Source organism: Paramisgurnus dabryanus, chromosome 17 (assembly GCF_030506205.2).
Source record: "Paramisgurnus dabryanus chromosome 17, PD_genome_1.1, whole genome shotgun sequence".
In the NCBI taxonomy this organism is placed as follows: domain Eukaryota; kingdom Metazoa; phylum Chordata; class Actinopteri; order Cypriniformes; family Cobitidae; genus Paramisgurnus; species Paramisgurnus dabryanus.
The window spans coordinates 36,144,490-36,163,996 of NC_133353.1; the positions used below are offsets into that span (position 1 = coordinate 36,144,490).

The following is a 19,507-nucleotide window of genomic DNA, read 5'->3' on the forward strand; positions in this document are numbered from 1 at the left end:
GGCTGGGCAACACAGCTCAAAAAAGGGGATCTTGAGATGGCTTGATATAATTGTTCGGCTTTATTTCAGTCAAAGGAACCAACATTTGTTTAATGCATTAAAAATTTTTTAACATAAGATGTTAATGTAGTAAAACTGGCACAACAAAATTTTTCATATTCAGAGCTGCTGTCAAAGTTCACGCAGATTTCATTGTTCAATCAGAAATGTGACCATCAAATACAAACTGACAACCCATCAAAATAATAGTCTGTTGAATGTAATGAAGTTCAAAAAGATATATTACTATTGTATAGTAAAATCTTAAAAATAAAAATAATTATTTAAATGTATTTTTATATCTTAAGTAATATAATTACACTCAAAAGATTTGTACTTTAATTTTTAATTCAAACAAAGTTCTGTTATGCAGCACTTTGACCAAAATTAAAAATGCCATGTTTTTTTAAGAAAAGTAATTTGTTCTTATTTGATTATTTTAGAAAAGATAAATCATTACATTTTATGCATTGAGTTTATTAAACATGCTGTTTGAAAATAAATGTATAACTGTTATAACTATAATTTATAATATATTACAATAACTGAATTTTAAATAAATAATTTAAAATAACATTAAATGTTTATTATAAGGCCTCATGAATCTACACGTTTAATCATAAGCACTTGTTTAAATGGGCCAAGCATATTGTAAGTCAAGTGTGTGGCAAATAATTTAATATCAGGTTTGATTGTTTAAGCTTTTAATCTTCAAGATGATGAAGTTCTGGTGCTCCTGGATGCACAAAAATTTTAGCTGGTGCTCCTAACTTTTAAATTTGGGAGCACCAGTGCTACTGCTACCTAATGACAAAATGTTAATTTCGAGCCATGCAAAAAACACATTTTTTTATTATTATTTTCATTTAAATTCACAGTTTATGGTAATAAACTTCTTTTGCTCTGATAGTTAAGAAACTCAAAGGACGAGTTGAGATCTGCTCGCAAACCCAGTAAACCGATCAGCTAGACAGTATTTGAATAAAACACCAGCATGATACAAACATAAACATGACAATTTTATATTGCCTATGAGGTACCTCATATCAGCCCAGATTATAATATATCCTGCACATTTATCCCAAATTTATGCAAACCCAGAATGCACGATAACAAGGTTAGTTAAAAATTTAGAGAGAATATGAAAGTAAAGGGAACAATTTATGATTTGGATGGTTTCCAATTAAAATCTAATTAAAAATGGACTAAATATTTGTGTGTACTGTGTATTTATTAGGCTTTTTAATTTACATCAAATATCCTCTAGTCAATTTACATTCTATGCAATAGTATTTAACATGATTTATGCATTACCTTAAATTAATATTCATGACCTCATCACCGCTAAGATCCATGACTGCTGATTATTTTAACAGGATCCAGTCTGGTTAGTATGCTGCCTGTGAAGGCCGTAGATAACAAAGCAGCTGACTAGATTTGAAACGTTGCCTCAGGGTATATATTTATAATTCTCCCCAAATACATGGACATGGAAGTTCGAGGGCATTAGATCTTCAAACAGCCCTTTGCATGTGAAGGTTAGTTACATTTATTATTGTGGTGATAAATTTATCATTGTTGTAACTTTGAGGACATTACGTGCAGCGTACACACTAATGATAAACAACAAACTCAAGTCAAGTGTATGACGTCAATAAAGATGCACACGGGTGACAGAGAGGAAATCTCATTAGTGACCAAATAGAGTTTGCATGGAGTCAAGTTACTTCTTGACCTATAACTACTTCAGTTTACAGCAGGCCTCAAAAGATTAAATGGCAATAACTTGCATACAAAATAAAAGTTTGAGTTTGCATAATATATTTATGTGTGTATTGTGTGCAATTATTATGTATATAAATTCATACATACATGTATAAATGTAAGAATATTATTTACACATAATATAAAATAAATGAAAATCTAAATAAATAAATACATTATATATAAATATATACACACAGTGAACACACAAATATTATGCAAAAACAAAATTGTATTTTGTATGCGATTAATCTTAATTTATAAAAACTACTTAAATGTCATAGTTTAACTAAGGCCTAATCCTGGCTTAATCTAAGGCCCTGTTTAAACCTGGTGATGTAAGTGGATGAAGCTAATAAATAAATGTGTAAACTGGGTCTTTGTTTTGAGCTCTTTCACTTTCGAGCACATTCAGAGGTAGTCAAAAACACATTCAACAAGATTGCTTTTTTGTGTAGGCGCTCATGTGGTCAAATGTGTTCCAGCAGCCACAAAGACCGCCTTCTCTCCGTCTATTGATCTAATGTGTGATGTACCGAGCACAATTGAATTCACGATTACATGTGATTGAAATGTTCATACTTGTTAAACTAAGACTTTGAATTAAAGAGCACCTATTGTCCGATTCACGATTTTACATTTCCTTTGGTGTGTAAGTGTGTATTAGTTCATGTTAACAATATGCAAAGGTACAAACCCCAAAGTAAACAATGATGCGAGTTATAGTCTTCAACTTAAGTCTCTTTTCTTGGATTACAACAAGCACACGGATTGTAAGCAACAGTTTACTTCCTTGGATTAATGATGTAGACAAGACCGGAATTATCATAATTTCTCCCGCTTTAAACTCACAGCCTGTAAGTTAACTCCTGTTAGCATTGCATTGTGAGCGAATCTCTTAAACATGGAAAGGAGCATCACATTTTACGTACAGATTAGCTGGCCAATCAGAGACACAGGGCTTTTCAAGAACCATAAACCACGAAAACACATTGTATTACACCAAATAACATTGTTTTTAAGCAATGAAATAGGTGCTCTTTAAAATCCAACACAAAAGAATGTGTTTATTTTTAAATCTGTACGTCTAAGTACTTACGCCACATGTGTGCCCTGCCCTCTTCCTGTGAAGTTGTTACTATGGCATCAAAGATCACAAGGTGATTTTCTAGGTAAGGCGGGGTGCATGCATGCCGAGCTTGAACTTTCAGTTCAGTTAATCTCACAAAGGAAGCATTGCTGAACAAAGCATTCATCTGGACTTCTGTATACTGAAGAAGCAAATTAAATCCACTACTTGATTTTGTGTATCTGAGAAATGACCGGGAAGTATTGACAGGGTGTGCACACTTTTGGCAAAAACGTTGGTGTCTACTTATCGCACCTACTTAAATATAAGAACTTTCCTAAATCTTTCAGCTTATGTTATGTTTAAAGTAGGAATGCATGTTAACAATGCTGCAATAACAGTTATACTTGTTGGGGGTTCAATATTCGATGATAAAAAAATGCATATAATCAAAGAGCAAGTGTGATTTAAGTCAATAACTGTTCAACCGTTTAAACTCATATTGTGACATCACTAGTGACAAACATCCCAGCTCTTAAACCGGGTGGAGGTGCGAATAATCTGGAATGCCTTTCATCTGTCCTGTCGGGAGAGGAAACTAACATCTGTCCATTTAAGTAGATGGTGGGTTTATGTGCTGGGATGGGGACATGATTGAAGAGGTCCAGATCTTGAGGTCTTGTCACAAATCTTTGCCCATTTTCCCCCAACACAGTGCCAGTAAAAACCAAAGTGAAGTTGGTTCTGGGCTGGAAAAACTGGCTGCGCAACGAGCTCTTAAAGCTGAGATCATTGAGTCAGCAACCACTAACATAAGAGACCGACGTCTCTGGCATGTACAACAACTCAGTTTGCCAAAATACTTTACTCTGTAACTACATTGTGTTCGGTAAAAGTCTCTCTCTTAAAGTGTCTGACACACCTGATATGACGAATTACAACAATTGGTTCCTGAGAAATTCCACCCAGTTAAAAACGTTTCTACCAAATGTTTTAACCGTACTGATATTTCAAGATGTCAACTTTTGGTGACTTAAAAGTGCAAGGTCTCTGTTTAAGTTTTTAATCAAAAACTTTTTAAATATTTTTTAATTATTTTCCATACTTAAATAAGTGTAGGTTTCATAATTCACACATCCATAACAGAGAAATGTCACATCTATAACGTTGTTTCTTACTCATAAATGCGCAGACAAAAAAATCTGTTATTTAAAGGGCCGTCCCTAATGCTGCGTTTACACCAGCCGCGGTAGAGGCGTCAAGCGCAAGTGATTTCAATGTTAAGTCAATGTGAAAACACGTCGACGCGCGTCTGGAGGCCTTGCGGGGCGAATGAGGCATTTAGCGCGGTAGACGCGGTTCCGCCTTATTAACGCATCTAGTTCGCGTTGAATGGTGAGTTGCCGCGGCAAACGCGCGAGTTGAAATATGCGCCGCATTAACCAATCAGGAGCTTGCTCTAGTAGTGACGTTATTACAGAAAGCAAGCGGAGTCGCAGAAGCCCCTCCCATGACGCGAATTTCCGCGTGAATGTCTCGATGACTAGAATTTCACGCACGGCTTTCACATGCAAATGAAGCGAGTAAACTGTTCAAGCGGCAAACTAGCTGCGGTAGATGTGATTTTAACCCCTCAAATGCAGCTGGTGTGAACCCATTGTAAGAGAAATTCACAGAACCACCACCATCCAAAACCAGCCCAAATTTGGCAGTTTATGGCCATACAGCTCAAAGATGACCGGAAGAGGAGGAAAACAGCAGGAAAAGACAGGCACACTTTAAATAGATCCTTTACTGTCCACCGCAAGCTGTGTGTCGTGTAGGAACAAGAAATGTGACGTCAGTGGAGGAAGAGGACACTCAGAGATGAAAACAGTACAAAGGAAAAGACCCTGCACTTGATCTGTGACAGATGAATAAATGTCTAGGGTGAGGTTGGGATACCTACCGTTTTCAGTCTCTTGACGGCTTCTTCACAGACATGCATGCCACGAGACTCCTCCACCTCCACGTGTCCCAGATACTGCAAAGAGACACAGACAGAGACATAGCAGGATTAGGTTTGACACTGTTAAGACTGTTGAGACTCAATCTCTTTCCTGTTCCAGCAGGAAGAGGTCACATACTCCCAACAATTCCAGTTAGACCAGTGGTCGCAGACGCTCAATGTGCGGAAACAGCGGCGCCCTCCCCTACCCACGACACTCATCTCTCACAGAAGACATCAGTGTGTCTCGCCTCAAAGCCTCCTGGGAGCGCCAAGGTCAGGCCAGGAGGCGGCAGCTATTGTGCGGAGAGGAAGTCCTGCCCTTTCTCCCGGTAAAACACACTGGTCTTAGACCACCAGAGCTCCTGAGCCATTGTCAACATGTGACTAGCAGAGGCAAATATGAGCCGGGCTTGTGTTACGTGTCATATGTACACCTGCTTTGGAAATTACAGCAATCGACAGTGTTTTTGACCAACTTTTTATAAAGATCAGATGGTTATATTGAGAACTATTAGCCAAACTTCATAAAAGACTATTGAGAAGTATTTTTTTTCCATTTACTGCCCGTTGTTGGGTTTGTTTCTTCTATAAAAAAGGAGAGTGTTCGGGATGCTCTTTCCAATGCAGTCCAATCAAAATGCTAACTAATAAATAATTCTAACATTATTAATTCACTTAAATATCGGCATATTCAAAGTTGGTACAACACAACCAGTCATGTGGCATGCAAAAAAAAAACACAAGTGGTGTTCATTGTATCAGATGCTGAAGACTCAAGCTGTGGGGACTTAAAAGGTGCTTTGTTCTCCTTTGACCTTCTTTCATTTCATTACCAGTCCTCTATTTTAGGGTTCCCCAAATCTTACCCTGGAGGGCCGGAGCACTACAGAGCTTAGGTCCAACCCTAATCAAACTTACCCACCTGTGATTTTCTAGTGATCATGAAGACCTTGATTAGCTTGCTCAGGTGTGTTTTATCAGGATTGGGGCTAAACTCTGCAGTGCTCCGTCCCTCCAGGGTAAGATTTGGGGAACCCTGCTCTATGCACCATAGGACCAATTATCGTCTTTTATACCACAGGCCTGTTGAATGCTTTATTCTGATTGGTTGAGAAATGTTCCATGGGTGTTGATCATTTTTCTGCAACTGCACACCCAACTTGTCAAATGTCTTAAAAATAGGCACGCTGACATCTTGGGTCTTGAGTCTGCACAGTAGCGATATCGGGACCAGTCCTATGCAATAGTGAGCAGGAAGTAAATCCTCGAAATCAAGTACCCACCCTCGCAGAATACGCATATCACAGCTGTCAATCATGACGTCACACCACCATTTTTATAGCATGAAATAACTAACTAAAAACAAACTTATTTTAAAAACAAACACTTGTATTTACATCAGCCTGATAAAAGCTACAGTAAATGACAGAAACCACCTTCCAAAAAAAGATAATTGAAGTGTAATTAAATTGTTTAGTTGGTCTCAAGTCACATTGAATAACATGGGGGAGGCAGAGTTTATGACCTGGGAGTTTATACTGGGACCAGTCACTGGGGGGCGATCGAGACGTTTTGGCTTCACTTTTCACGCTGGGTGTAACCAACAATAGCAATGCGACAGCCAAAGAAGAAGCAGCTTGGCCAGTAAACCCATCAAACGAAGAAGTAGCAGCTTGTTGTATATGATTTGAGAAGTGATGGAGGTTAATAGACAGTGACTTTTGTTGCCGTTTGAGTTAAATCAATTCCGCAAGCGGAAATGCCTATGAAGAAATGCGACGCATATATTGTCGGGAGGGGATCTATTGGACCAATCACAGTGCTTGTGGTCCACGTAGAACGAATGCGTTGTTAAACGCACAACTATAAATTACACTTTAGTCTGAAGCAAAGTAATGCATTAAGTAATGAAAAAAATCCTCCACAACCATTGAGAGGTACATTTTCAAAGTGACGGGCATACTTTATACTGAAATAACACATAAAATAGTTTCAAATTGGAAGTGTGGAGGGAGTTTTGTCCCCTTGAGTTCAATAGACAGATAATTGACTGAAGCTTAGACTTTTTTTTCCATTTAGATGGCAAATGAAGTTTTAAGGTATAGCCTACATCTGACAGGGTTTATAACCTGGATCTTAACCAGTTATTGAGTATAAATGAGAAAACCAGCCGTCTATAACCATGAGAGCAGTTTTCCATTCTTTTGTATAAAAAACAGAGCTATAATTTAACCAGAAAATGGGCAAAGAGTTATTCATCGAGTCATTTACGCAGATTCTCCACTGCCTACATGTTGACAAGCAAGTCCTCAGCACAGCTTAACCTTTAAGTGAACCGAATTGATTCGGAAATGACATATTACTTCAAAACTCAATTAGACTTGTTTATTAAATAATCTCCTGACAATTGTGATAAGACTTTCCGGTCTCTGATATTTACTTTAGTCACTGACACAGAGTTTGACTTTGGTTTTCGATCATACAGACAGGACTGGAGTCGCTCCTGTAAGCAGACACTGACTGTGGCCAAGTATTTGAGGTTTTGTGTTTTTTAAATGAAACGAGATTTGAATGAGAACTTGAGCTCGGTTCCCAAGCCTATAGAGGAGACGATCTGTTGTTTATCTTGCACGGATTTTATGCACCAAAACACACCAGATTCACGGGCTGTCACCGGCCTCACCAGCACCTCAACTAAACAAAAGAACTGTAAAATACACAGAGACTCACTGCTGAGCGCACAAATACACACACACACGCACACGCACGCACACGCACACACACACACACACACACACACACACACACACACACACACACACACACACACACACACACACACACACACACTTGCCCATTTTACAAGATGTTATACAAGTCTCTGTAAGACATTTGTTCATCTTCAGAACACGAATTAAGATATTTCTGATAAATTTTGAGAGCTTTCTGACCCCAAATTTGACGGCAAAACAACTCACTTTTCAAGGCCCATAAACGTAGAAAATACATCATTAATATAGTCTATATGACTACTATAAAAAGAATGACTTTTTTCCATTTCTTCTCCTCTGTGTCAGTCTCCAACACAGCACAGCAAATGTTCTTCGTCAAAACAGCGTATATGGGTGCACGGGGCAAAACTAACCATGTTAGTTAGTTGTAACACGGACTGTTTACATTGTTGCACAAAGTTGAGCGTTTTGTTTTTCCGGTATCTTTTTCACGCTGCCAAAAGACAATCTCCCGCATTATTGGAAATGTATAATATTTTTCCAGAGAGTTATTGATGAACGAGTGTTTTGGTGGCATGTAAGTTAATTTTTTCATCATGTTTTTTTCTGTTTCTAAGTTGGGTGTTTAAGATACCAAATCCAATGCTGTGTCATATTAATCAGTGTCTTATTGACTAAAACATACCATCGTTTTGAAATATGTCTGCAGCTCTTAGCAACTTTTTTGGTGGGCTTTAAAACCACTTACGATATGAAAACAGCTAAGGTTAGCGTAATTCTTGGATTGTTTTAAATAGGCTACACACAAATGATTGCTGGCTGCCAACAAAATAAATGTGCCTGTTTTAACAAAAATCGTGTGTCAAATTTATTTTTGATCATATCTTTAATATTGATTGAATAAGGTTGAAATCACAATGAAATTAATGGCTAAAATCAGACTTTGATGCTCATTATCTCAGAATTTGATTTTGAAACTGAAGTATGGTTATTACAGACTGGGTCACATATATAAAATGTCATAGTTGTGCTGCTTTTTTTCACATATTTAGACATTTGTATCCATTTATAATTGAACTATTGTTAGAAAAGGGCTGTATGAATGAATACAGTGTGGATACCTGTCTATTATAGACAGATATATAAACAATATCCACTTCAAGAATATAGACACAATAGTATTGAAATATTTGCCCACAAACTTAATTTTTACTTAAAGTGTTACAACTAACCCCCTGTATACCTGTTACGATTAACCCCACCTATGGGTTGTAACGTTTGCATTTCTGTCACGTTTGGTGTAATTGTCCAAGAATGTTAAGTACTAGAAACAAACTTCAAAAGTTTATTTGTAGCAGAGATCTGTGTGTTGCTTGTATAAAAATATAATTAATCAAATTCAAATATTTTTTGAATGATTGAGCCAAAACCAAAAAGCATAAAGTTGTGCCCCGCTCTCCCCTACTGCATCAGCAACATACACAAGCATCACAGTTAGCCCCACCCTCATGCATTGTGGGGCTCTCGTGAACGTGCGTTGGAGACTGACAAAGAACAAAATAAAATATGGAATAAAATGTATTTTGCACACAAAAGTATTCTTGTTGCTTCATTTAAAAAACAAACACTGTATTCCCTTGTAATATTTGAACAATATCTCAAACTCACCACAGGCCATCAATTTAGTGTGAAGGAATGATAAACAGATTAAAAACAGGGAGGTGAAGAAACCCCTCCTTTTTAAGACAAGTGAAGCCCAAATGCTCAGTATGTGGTTTCTAGCGGCTCTCTCTGTGGAATTGTGGGTAGATGAATGATATGTTAAATGAAATACATCTGTGTCAGCTGCAATTTACAGCTTGATAACAAAATCAAACCAATCCTGTGTTTATCGACGAGCAAATTATTTACAGTTCAGCAAATTAGTAAGTGACAGACTGTTTTAAAGGTGCCGTAGAAAGTAAAACTGTATTTATGTAGGTATAGATGAATAATAAGAGTTGTGTACATGTTAATGAGATATCGTGAGCCTCAAACACAATTGTTTCCTCCTCCTTATGTAAACCCCGTGCATGGAAAGACTGCTAAAAAAAGACCAATTTCACACCAACTGTGACGTTACAGTCGAGATGAATACCCAACATCAAATTACTTACAATGCTAAAAACAAAGTTGTTACTGCTGCGTTAGTACTATATGCTAGTTGATGCTATATGCTAGAGTTTAGGCTAAGTTGTACTGTTGATGTTAACTGAGACTTAAGTTTTGCAGGTCCATACTGAAAAAAACACAAACTAAGTAACTAACCACTCAGAAGCGTCCATTAAAAATCTCCAAACAACTGATTATTCCTCAAACATAAGATCTGTTTACACACACAGAGCTACTGAAGGAGCTTCTCTGAGAAACAGCCAATCAGAGCAGAGCTCAACATAATTATTCATGACCCTTTCAAATAAGGTAATAATAGACCATTTCATTATAAAGCCAAATCCTAGGTTTGTAAATGGACATGTAAAACTGACTCTGGATCATTTTTGCACTTAATAAAGCCACATACCTGCTTATGCAGATATTAGAGAATAATTTAACAGATTATTTCAATGCATTCTTTGGCATATTTAACAAGAAGCTCCTGTACTGTCTGTCAGTAGCAGTGTGAAGATGACTGACAGCTGCGAGCGAGTTTATTACCTTGACAGCGAAGCTACACTTTCCAACTCGCACGGCCTCCTCATCCGTTTGCCACTGGTGCGGCCGGCTGGACTCCGGCACATACACGTCTTTCTTTCTCCGGAAACTCTGCCGTAGCTTATTCATCGCTTCACTTCCTCCTGCACACAGACAGAAATACATGGACAGGTTATTGCTTGATAACAGCCAGAAAACAAGAAGCAGCCACATGGAAAGGAAGAAATCTGACTGCCAAGTAAAGCAACCGACTATGATCACATTTTTAATGATGTAACTCCCAGTGACCTTACAATAACAGAGCAGTGTAAAAAGCTAATAGATTGGAGTGAAAGTTTGTTATCAAAATAATACACATACAGATAGGCATGGGCCGGTATAAGATTCTGGCGGTATGATAACCTTTAGCAAAAATACCACGGTTTCACGGTGTTGCGGTATTGCCATTGCAACACTAAAATGTGTTATTTTCAAATGCCAGGTACAATAAAGCCTTTAAATTATAATATGCTTTCAAAACATATATAATATTTTCGTAATATATATTAAATGTAAACATCAAATCAATCACATGACTTCATGATTTAATGAATTTTGTATAAACACAGCTCATACCTTGGAGACGGTGTCACAGAACATTTTAGTGGTTTTGAAACCTTGACTGTTTTAAACCTCGGTATACCTTGAAACCGGTAATCGGCCCATGCCTACATACAGATATCAAAATATGATATCAATACAGAATACCCCAGGTGGTATACAGTTATCAGCTCCTTTTTGATAAAAATGTATTGTACTATGTATCGTAGCACAATATATTGCAATATATCATATCATGACCCATGTATCATAAGGCCCTTGCAAATAAACAACAGTCAAAAATGTCTAACTTTCACATGTTTATGTAGTAAAAAGCAGTGAAGCAGACCTGTAACAGTATGGAAAAATCACATCATCTCCGTCAGATATTTATGATGGTCTCAAAGTAACCACACAACTTACATCAGTGTGTTCTGACCTGGTACATGCTCATACCAGTAATCCTATACTTTGTTTACACATACAATCATAGCTGACACAAAAACAGTGGTCATGCACACAGAGTCACCTGCAGTGTCAGACCGCAGACAGGTTTCATTAAAGCCATGCAGGACATTCTCCAAAAAGAGAAACCCAAACAAAATTTTCATTTTAACTTAACATCAGCTCAGATTTCATCACGAGTCTCATTTGAATCAGTGAGTCAGGTCACACACATTAACAGCCAGTGAGAAACTGCTCAAACACAATACAGCATTAGCATTGTGTGTATAATGTGCGTTTTGAAAGACAAACACACAAACAAACTACTAAAACACCAGACCTGAGACACACTTCAGCTAGAACTAAAAACACAACTTATATCACAGACATTGAAACAAATATCTGTTCAGTGTACAATAAAACAGGTGCATTTACAGTAAAGAGTAAATCTGCATTTTTAGCAAAGAAGAATGACACTAGTTTAAAGTTTGCACAAAGCCACAGAATAAAAGTGGATATTAAAATTTTTATATTTTTCACTGTTTTCTCTCATTATAAAGCTTGGAAGAGCAAGAAAATTGTATATAAATAACTCTAAATGTGCTTGTCTGAAAGATGATGGCCATATGTATCTCGAATTGCTTGAGGGTGAATTGCTTTGATATTTAAGGGCCGGGTATACTTTTTTTCCGCGTCCGCGTCCGGCTCGCGCGCGCACGCGTCCGCGCAGCTTTCCGGGTATAGTCCCCGCGGCTACACGCGGATGGCCGCGTTCGACACTATACGCAATACGAATGATTTCTTATTCAAATTATTAGTCTAACAGGCTGTCAGGGCAGCACTGATTTGGTGACATTTAGAGTACATTAAAACATTAGGATAGGTGAAGAAAAGTAACTGATCCACCATTGCAAACACAGTTTAGAACAAACAACAAGACAACAAAGAACAGGAATCAAACAAACATGCTCCACAGCTTTCTGTTCTTGGAAGAAGTAAAAGTTATAGAAGAAAAACGATAGTGTGTGTGCAAATGCTGTCTATTTCCTTTGTATAATTGTTTATAGTGGAGTGTCCTGTCTAAATATTTTCACGCGCATGCGCTGTCGTACGCGGACTGTACGCGCACTGTCCGCGCGGTCTCAAATTTTGGGCTGCACGCGGACGGTCCGCGCGGCCGTCCGCGCACCCTCCTGATGACGAAAATGACGAAAATGACGTCATGCGGACGGCGCGCATATGCGGACGTCCCGAGTATACTTTCGGCTTTAGCCAACACTGCCAGGCACACGTTGATGAATACACCAAAATAACCATATAGCAAAATAAGACTATGACCTCAGATTATGTCTATACTAAATAGTAAATAAGTCTACACTATCAAACACTAGGTATCTGTTTGCATCCCATTGCATACAATTCATTACTCGATATTAAGCAATAACTTAATATGATGTGCAATACTTGATCCCACTGTGCAACGTGCAATATTGTGTTGAATACGTATGCAGTACATTACTGTTTATTGTGCAATAACTAGTTTATATGATGTGTAAAAACATGCATTAAGATTCTACTGTGCAATATCGTGTCAACACTTGACTACTTTATACTTGTGCACCAATTCAAATACAATAATGCAATATTCATTCATAGATTCCAGTTTTTTCCAACTCTTCTTCTTCTTTTCTGAAGCAGCTCAACCAGGCCTCATCTCCTATTTTTTGTGCATGCTTCAGCAGGAAATATTTAAACATTTAAATAATTACATATTTTTGAACATGTGAAATTTACCAAGGAAGTGCTTTGTAGTTCCTTCAAGCTGTTTGCTGTAGTTCTCGAAAAGTGTTAGCATAATGCTGCGTTTACACCAGCCGCGGTAGAGGCGGCAAGCGTGGGTGATTTACATGTTAAGTCAATGCAAAGACGCGATTACACGGTATGCGTGGTACGTTCTGCGCGAATTGAGCTTTGCCACGGGAAACGTGCAAGTTGAAAATTCTGAACTTCAGCAGATTTTCGCACCACGTTAACCAATCAGGACCTTGCTGTAGTAGTGACGTGATTACAGGAAGCGATGTTTTTGCCGCCCCTACCGCGGCCGGTGTAAACGCAACCTAAGACCTCTTAAATGGGCCTTACTTATGCTTACCAGCCAAACCTTGACCTCAGAAACGTGACCCAACACTTATACAATACATGGATGAACTCAGAAGAAAGTCTTTTTCTGTCTACTGGATATAAATATTTGTTCCCAGGGAGCAAATTCATACAAATGCATTGTTTTATGATAAAATATTGATGGCTTCCAATATATTTATTTTCAGTGTGAGAAAACTTCAGAGTAGCAGAGGAAATGAAGAGGAAAACTGTTAATAGGCACAAGAGATTACTTTGTGTGTATCTGAGATCAAAAGACTGATCTGCTGCCAATGATCCTGTTCATACTGTCAGAGGATGAGAAAGAGAGAGAGAGAGAGAGAGAGAGAGAGAGAGACTGAGAGAGAGAGAGAGAGACAGAGAGAGAAAGAACAGAACTTCAGTAGGTCTTCTCTGCTGGTCTGTATTTGGGTCAGATGGTTTGTGCATTCGAGGACACATCTCTACAGGCTTCTGCCTCCACACATCACATCATCTCATCTTCAGTGACATCATCATCACAATCTCATCATTAAATCTTCAGTCCTGTTTACATGAACAGTAAGCTCTGGAGTCTTAGACATCACACGTCTGAAACCGCCTACTTCCATACTATATAGTAGGCGAAAAGCAGTAGGCGAGGCGAGAAGTATGTCCGAATACATAGTATTTGAAAAACAGTATGCCAAAAGGACCCAGATGACCTACTACTTCCGGTTAGATCTTGAAGCATGAATACGACTGGACACTTCACAATCCCATGATGCCCCAGGAGCAGAGTTATGCAACGAAGTAAAAAGTCGAAAGCAGGAATGCAGCTGTTTTCACACTGGTATGACATGATGACGACGTATGTCACGTGATGTATCAACATGGTGGATGTAGTATGTCCGAATCGCATTCATACTACTAGGATTCATACTATACAGTACCTACTGTTCTAACAGTCAGTAATTAAGTACTTCATCTCGTTCAGTACCTACTGAACAGTATGCGGTTTCGGACGCAGCCAGAGTAATGTGAGGAGGCTTATCTGAACTACAAGTCACTTTCAAACATCAACCTGTTAAACTGTCGCCAAACAACATAAACTCACCAATTTAAAGCTATATAAGAACAGAGACTCATGACAGTTTGAGAAAAATGGCATGATTTATTCGGAGCTATATGTGCAATATTGTTTGTGCTATCTGATATAAAAGAATAGATTTTGATTTCACTTCTTATGCTGCGTACACACCAAGCGCAAATCTGCGCATTCCTCGCTCTAGATAACTCGCAGGATTTAACTTTGTCATGCACATTTTTTGTTTTAGTTCAACTTGCACTAAAGACACATTTGAGGCAAATAGCACATTTTGTCCCAGCAACCGTGCCACCCAATTCACATCGCATCTTGTGCTTATCTTTGCATGTAGTCGCATGATTGAATTCGCATTTGGCGTGTACGCCCCATTACATGAGTATGCCCTAACCGTATCCATGCTTGAATATTAATATTTACACCAAGATTGGTCAAAACACATATATATATACATATATACATATATATACATATATACATATATATACATATACATATATATATATATATATATATGAATTTGTTCCATTTAAATTCAATTGGCCACACCCTGTTTAGTTTTTATAGAGTGTCGCAGGATGACATATTTTTGTTGGCAAACCCCGGAAGCAAGTTAGCATTTTAGCACTTTTGGTTCCATCATCAAGTGTTATATTAGGTAACAGGAAGCTGATAAAGATGAAGTGAAAAGGATTGAATGGGAGGAGGGAAGCTGGCCTGAATGCTGAATGTTGTGTAAGAGCTGCTCCATTTCTTTACCAGTCCTGACAAACAGCCGCTTTTAGAAACACACAATTACAGCCAAGCAGAGCAAATCCACACACACAAAAAGCGTCTTCACTGAGCATTTCACACTTCTCTATTTATAAACCATTAACACTATTAATTATGAACACCATTAATGTCATTTAGTGCTGCAAATGCAAAACATTTTCACAGCCACACTCAATGCAAGTCAAAAATGAGATATAATTATAGCCTGAAATATGTAGTCCAGGGTCCTAAAATTATCCTTTAACCCTATCAGCCACAAATTTTAACTAACTATCCAGTCAGATTTCTTAACAGACTATAATGAAATAATCTCAAGCTGAACTCTTAGAGCTCCTCTGGAGGTTTGTGTAAAGCATTTAAATGCTGATGATCATTGCATTTGCATTGGGTGCTTCTGGCAATACAGAAACTACAAGCATATTAATGCACCTGCATTAACCCACATTTGGTACTTGCAAATATAACCCCACACAAATAGGACTTGCAAATATTTGTAATTGTAAACAACTTGTTCAATTCCTCAAAAACTAATTGCTATTATGTAATCAGCTTCATTTTGAGAAAAAAAGAAATATTATTATGTCTTATTACACAGCTGGTTGGAATGCTTGATTCTGATTGGCAATTTGTTATTCCCAGATAACTACTCAAAACAAATAACCCATGGTAACCCGGATGCTGCAAATCATTTTGACGGGTACAGTTTAATATTACACAAAAATGAAATATAAATATGTCTTTTAATAACATATATGACATTAGGGGTGGGAGATATGACCAAAATCTTATAAAACAATAGGATTAATTTAATATCATGATAACAATATATATCAGGGTAGAGTTTATAAGGTCTTTATGTTATTAACAGGTTACATAATTCTCATAAAAAACTTAGCATAAAAAGGAAGACAAAAAACAAACAAAACTCTAGCTCACTGAAGATAAACAGTTAGTGATGAAATAAGGATAATAATATATCTTATTAAAGGTAAAAAAGTGATTAAGTCAAGAGCAGTGAGATTTTCTCTCAATACTGTTTGATTAACATGAGTGACAGACAGGAGTAAAATTTGGTAACTTCCCCCTTAACACCAAAGTCACTCCGGACCCAATATACTGTTACACGTGCGTTAGCTTTTTTAACTGTTTTACTTTCACTTAAGACCTAAATCATTGTGTTTATGAGGAAACTTTTTGATACACATGTGTATTTAAGGCCAATAAAGCAGTAATAATGTTCATGAGCTTAATGAGCAGTGGAAATGCAGCTTGCGCGCTCCTCTCACAAAGAAACAGCGCGTGAATTTAGCACTGTTGTTTGTGTTTCAATGGCTTCAGAAGTAAAAAGCTGTGTTATAAGCGGGATAATGTACAGGCAGCCGGTTGTTATTGTGAAATAAGCCCCAACAGTGTGATACTTCACAGATCACATTGTCTGGGGTTATTTCTGTGATAACAACCATTGCCTTTACGTTTTCCCATTACTTATGCCAGCTAGATTCAACAGCAATGTATAAGGAAAATGTGTTCATTTGCAAGCCACATACAAAATAAATCTCTAAGACATCAGGTTATTCTTGGTTTACTTGTTGAATAACCAACATGATCTACTGACTGTCTGACAGAGAACGATTCCTGCAGTTTAATAATAATGCTCATGAGACATCTGCTGTCAGATCGATTCAAACTCCACAATACGGCGAGTAAGGGAGAGTAAATGTGGTAAATATAAAAAAGTGAGAGAGACAAAATCTTCAACCTCATGCCACGATTTTCCAGCTTTTCAAAAGGGAATCAATCAGCTGCCAAATGTATTGTTCAGAAACAAACCACTACCTTCAAAAGAACAAAATCAAACCCAATCCATCTACACATACAGCACCCTTTCATCAAGAACTGCAGTAATATATCGACCAATAACCAGCATCGAACAATAACTGCTGAGAAAAATTGCTTTTACCAGCCAAAGCTGATTATTGGTCGATATATCGGTGCATCCAGCCAGTAGTCATGGCCGATATATTCTGTCAATAAAAAGGGAACAGGAAAATGCAATACATTTGAGCTCTGTGTATAGAAAATGTAAAAAAAATCACTAGTTTAATGTTCAATATTAATTGTCATTAAATAAATGGATAACATTCACATAAGTTAATCTTTAGAATTACTATTTACTATACTATCAGTATCAGCAGGTATCAGTATGAATAATCGGCCATCGGTGGAAATTTTTCATATTGCTGCATCTCGATTTTCATCTTTCTTATGATTTCTTAATATTATTTATGTAATGTTTTTAATTCTTTTTTTTGTCATTAACTGTTTTATGTACAATGCTTTGGCAATATTATAACTAAACACAATGAATAAAGTACCTTAAATTGAAACAGAGAAAAAGAGAGAGAGAGACTCAGAGAGGCTCTCAGTGGGTCTGTCATGTCTTCATCGGTGTTAATTCCACTAATGACTCCGATTGGCTAAATCCACACAAATCCAAAGAAACCAAGTGACACTTCACATTAACAAATTGTGCCTCTGTGTGCAGTCACCTGTGAATGTGTGCTGTGTTTAAGATCAAGAGAACAGACGATCTTTGAAGGCTGCAGTCTCATGTTCACTGGGTTCAGGATCACAGCTCGAGTCTGCTTTATTCTTTTTTCAAGTAAAACTCTCAAGAACACAGCTGAAAATAGTGCAACTGTCTGGTGCTTTTTGTTTGCAAATATATTCTTTATGCAAAGCACAATTATTACAGGGAAGAAACCAGGAAATTTAACAGCTTACGGAAAGATCATTGTGAAAAAAATCAGGCCTAACAGGATCCAATTTAACAACCTCTGGGCTGAGCTACCAGTCCAGTTATTCATACCACTTTATAAGGGATCTTGTGCGTATCCAAGCCTTTCATGCGCCAAAGGGGAAGAAATCAGTCCGGCTGATAGATGGAAATGTTTACCAGTCAAATTTCTCAATGACCACTTTTTTGTCTGGCAAGCTAAAATGTCATTATGGGCCTTGCCAACCATTACTCTACTAATGTGGGGACAGAGATGGATACATGGAAGAACAGATAAAGCATTTGTGTGTCACATTAAAAAGCTCTGAAAGACAAAAACATTTGCATATCTAAATGAAAGTGAATGCATGTTTATGGCCCTCACCGGGTTCACCGTTATCTGTGTTACGCAGGTCTGTACACATCCACTATGACACTCACGACTTCATCTGAATTCATCGGAAGTTAGTTGACGCACACATCTTTTAACATAAAACAGGACAGTTCCTGTTCAACATCTCAACTTTAAAACGGAAAAGAACAAAATTGAGGAGCTCAGATGCAAAAGCCTCTAAACACCACTTCCATTAAAAACGAGAATGATAATAACCATATGGTCCCCGAAACGTAAATCATGTTAATATATGATTATATCATACTGGATACACACAAATAAAAATGGCAGAAAGCTTTGGTTGATCCTTATACCTTCAGGGATGAATGAGAAAGTGGATTCAATTTATAGCTGCTAAATGACGCACACTGACCCAGTTTCCTCACTCTGGTGCTTTAAAAAGCTGACACGGACTTAAAGAGCGAATCAGCTTTTTACAATCACAGTTTACACACACAAACTCTCATGTGTCTGAGTATTTTTGCTTTTATCAGATGAATTTTTTTAAGGAATGAATGAGTATATCACAAATACTGTTTGCTGATGCTGTTCACACCCCTATAATGCAACTAAAACAGGCTGATGTTGGACCTTCAACCAAGATTTGCAGTGGTATACCGGCTGCTTCTGAACTTTGTGATAAACTTTTTTGTACACTTATACACTACACAAACAACTCATGCAATCTCTCACATAAGCACACGCACATTTATATCCACTGACATTCTGTTACTTAAATATACCGTAACTAGTTCTGTACCGGATCGAAGTTGATCGGTGATCCGCCCACTTTTCACGGATTAATAAACAAATTGAAATAGGGAATGAATAGGGCACTTGTTTCAAAGCTTGCAAACAGGGGCGTCGGACTGGGGGTAAAACCAGTACTGATTACCAGGGCCCCAAAGGAAGAGAGGGCCCTTGAAAACTCTAAAATAGGGATGTTCACATTGACCGTTTAACCGTTAACCGAAGGTAAGAAATTATGACCGATTAACATTATCAGTTAAAATAAAAAATATTTGTTAATAC

General features: G+C 37.5%; 1 protein-coding gene across 2 annotated transcripts in view; it reads right to left on the bottom strand.

The window, feature by feature from the left end:
- Positions 1 to 19,507, bottom strand: part of numb (NUMB endocytic adaptor protein) — a 67,803-nt gene that overhangs the window by 11,644 nt on the left and 36,652 nt on the right. For both annotated transcript variants that reach the window (XM_065267524.2, XM_065267523.2), the window contains exons 2-3: positions 10,289 to 10,428; positions 4,821 to 4,895 (exon numbers count right to left, since the gene is read on the bottom strand). In XM_065267524.2, coding sequence (XP_065123596.1) covers positions 4,821 to 4,895; positions 10,289 to 10,414 — 201 coding nt within the window. In that variant the 5' untranslated portion in view covers positions 10,415 to 10,428. The remainder of the gene's footprint in view (positions 1 to 4,820; positions 4,896 to 10,288; positions 10,429 to 19,507) is intronic.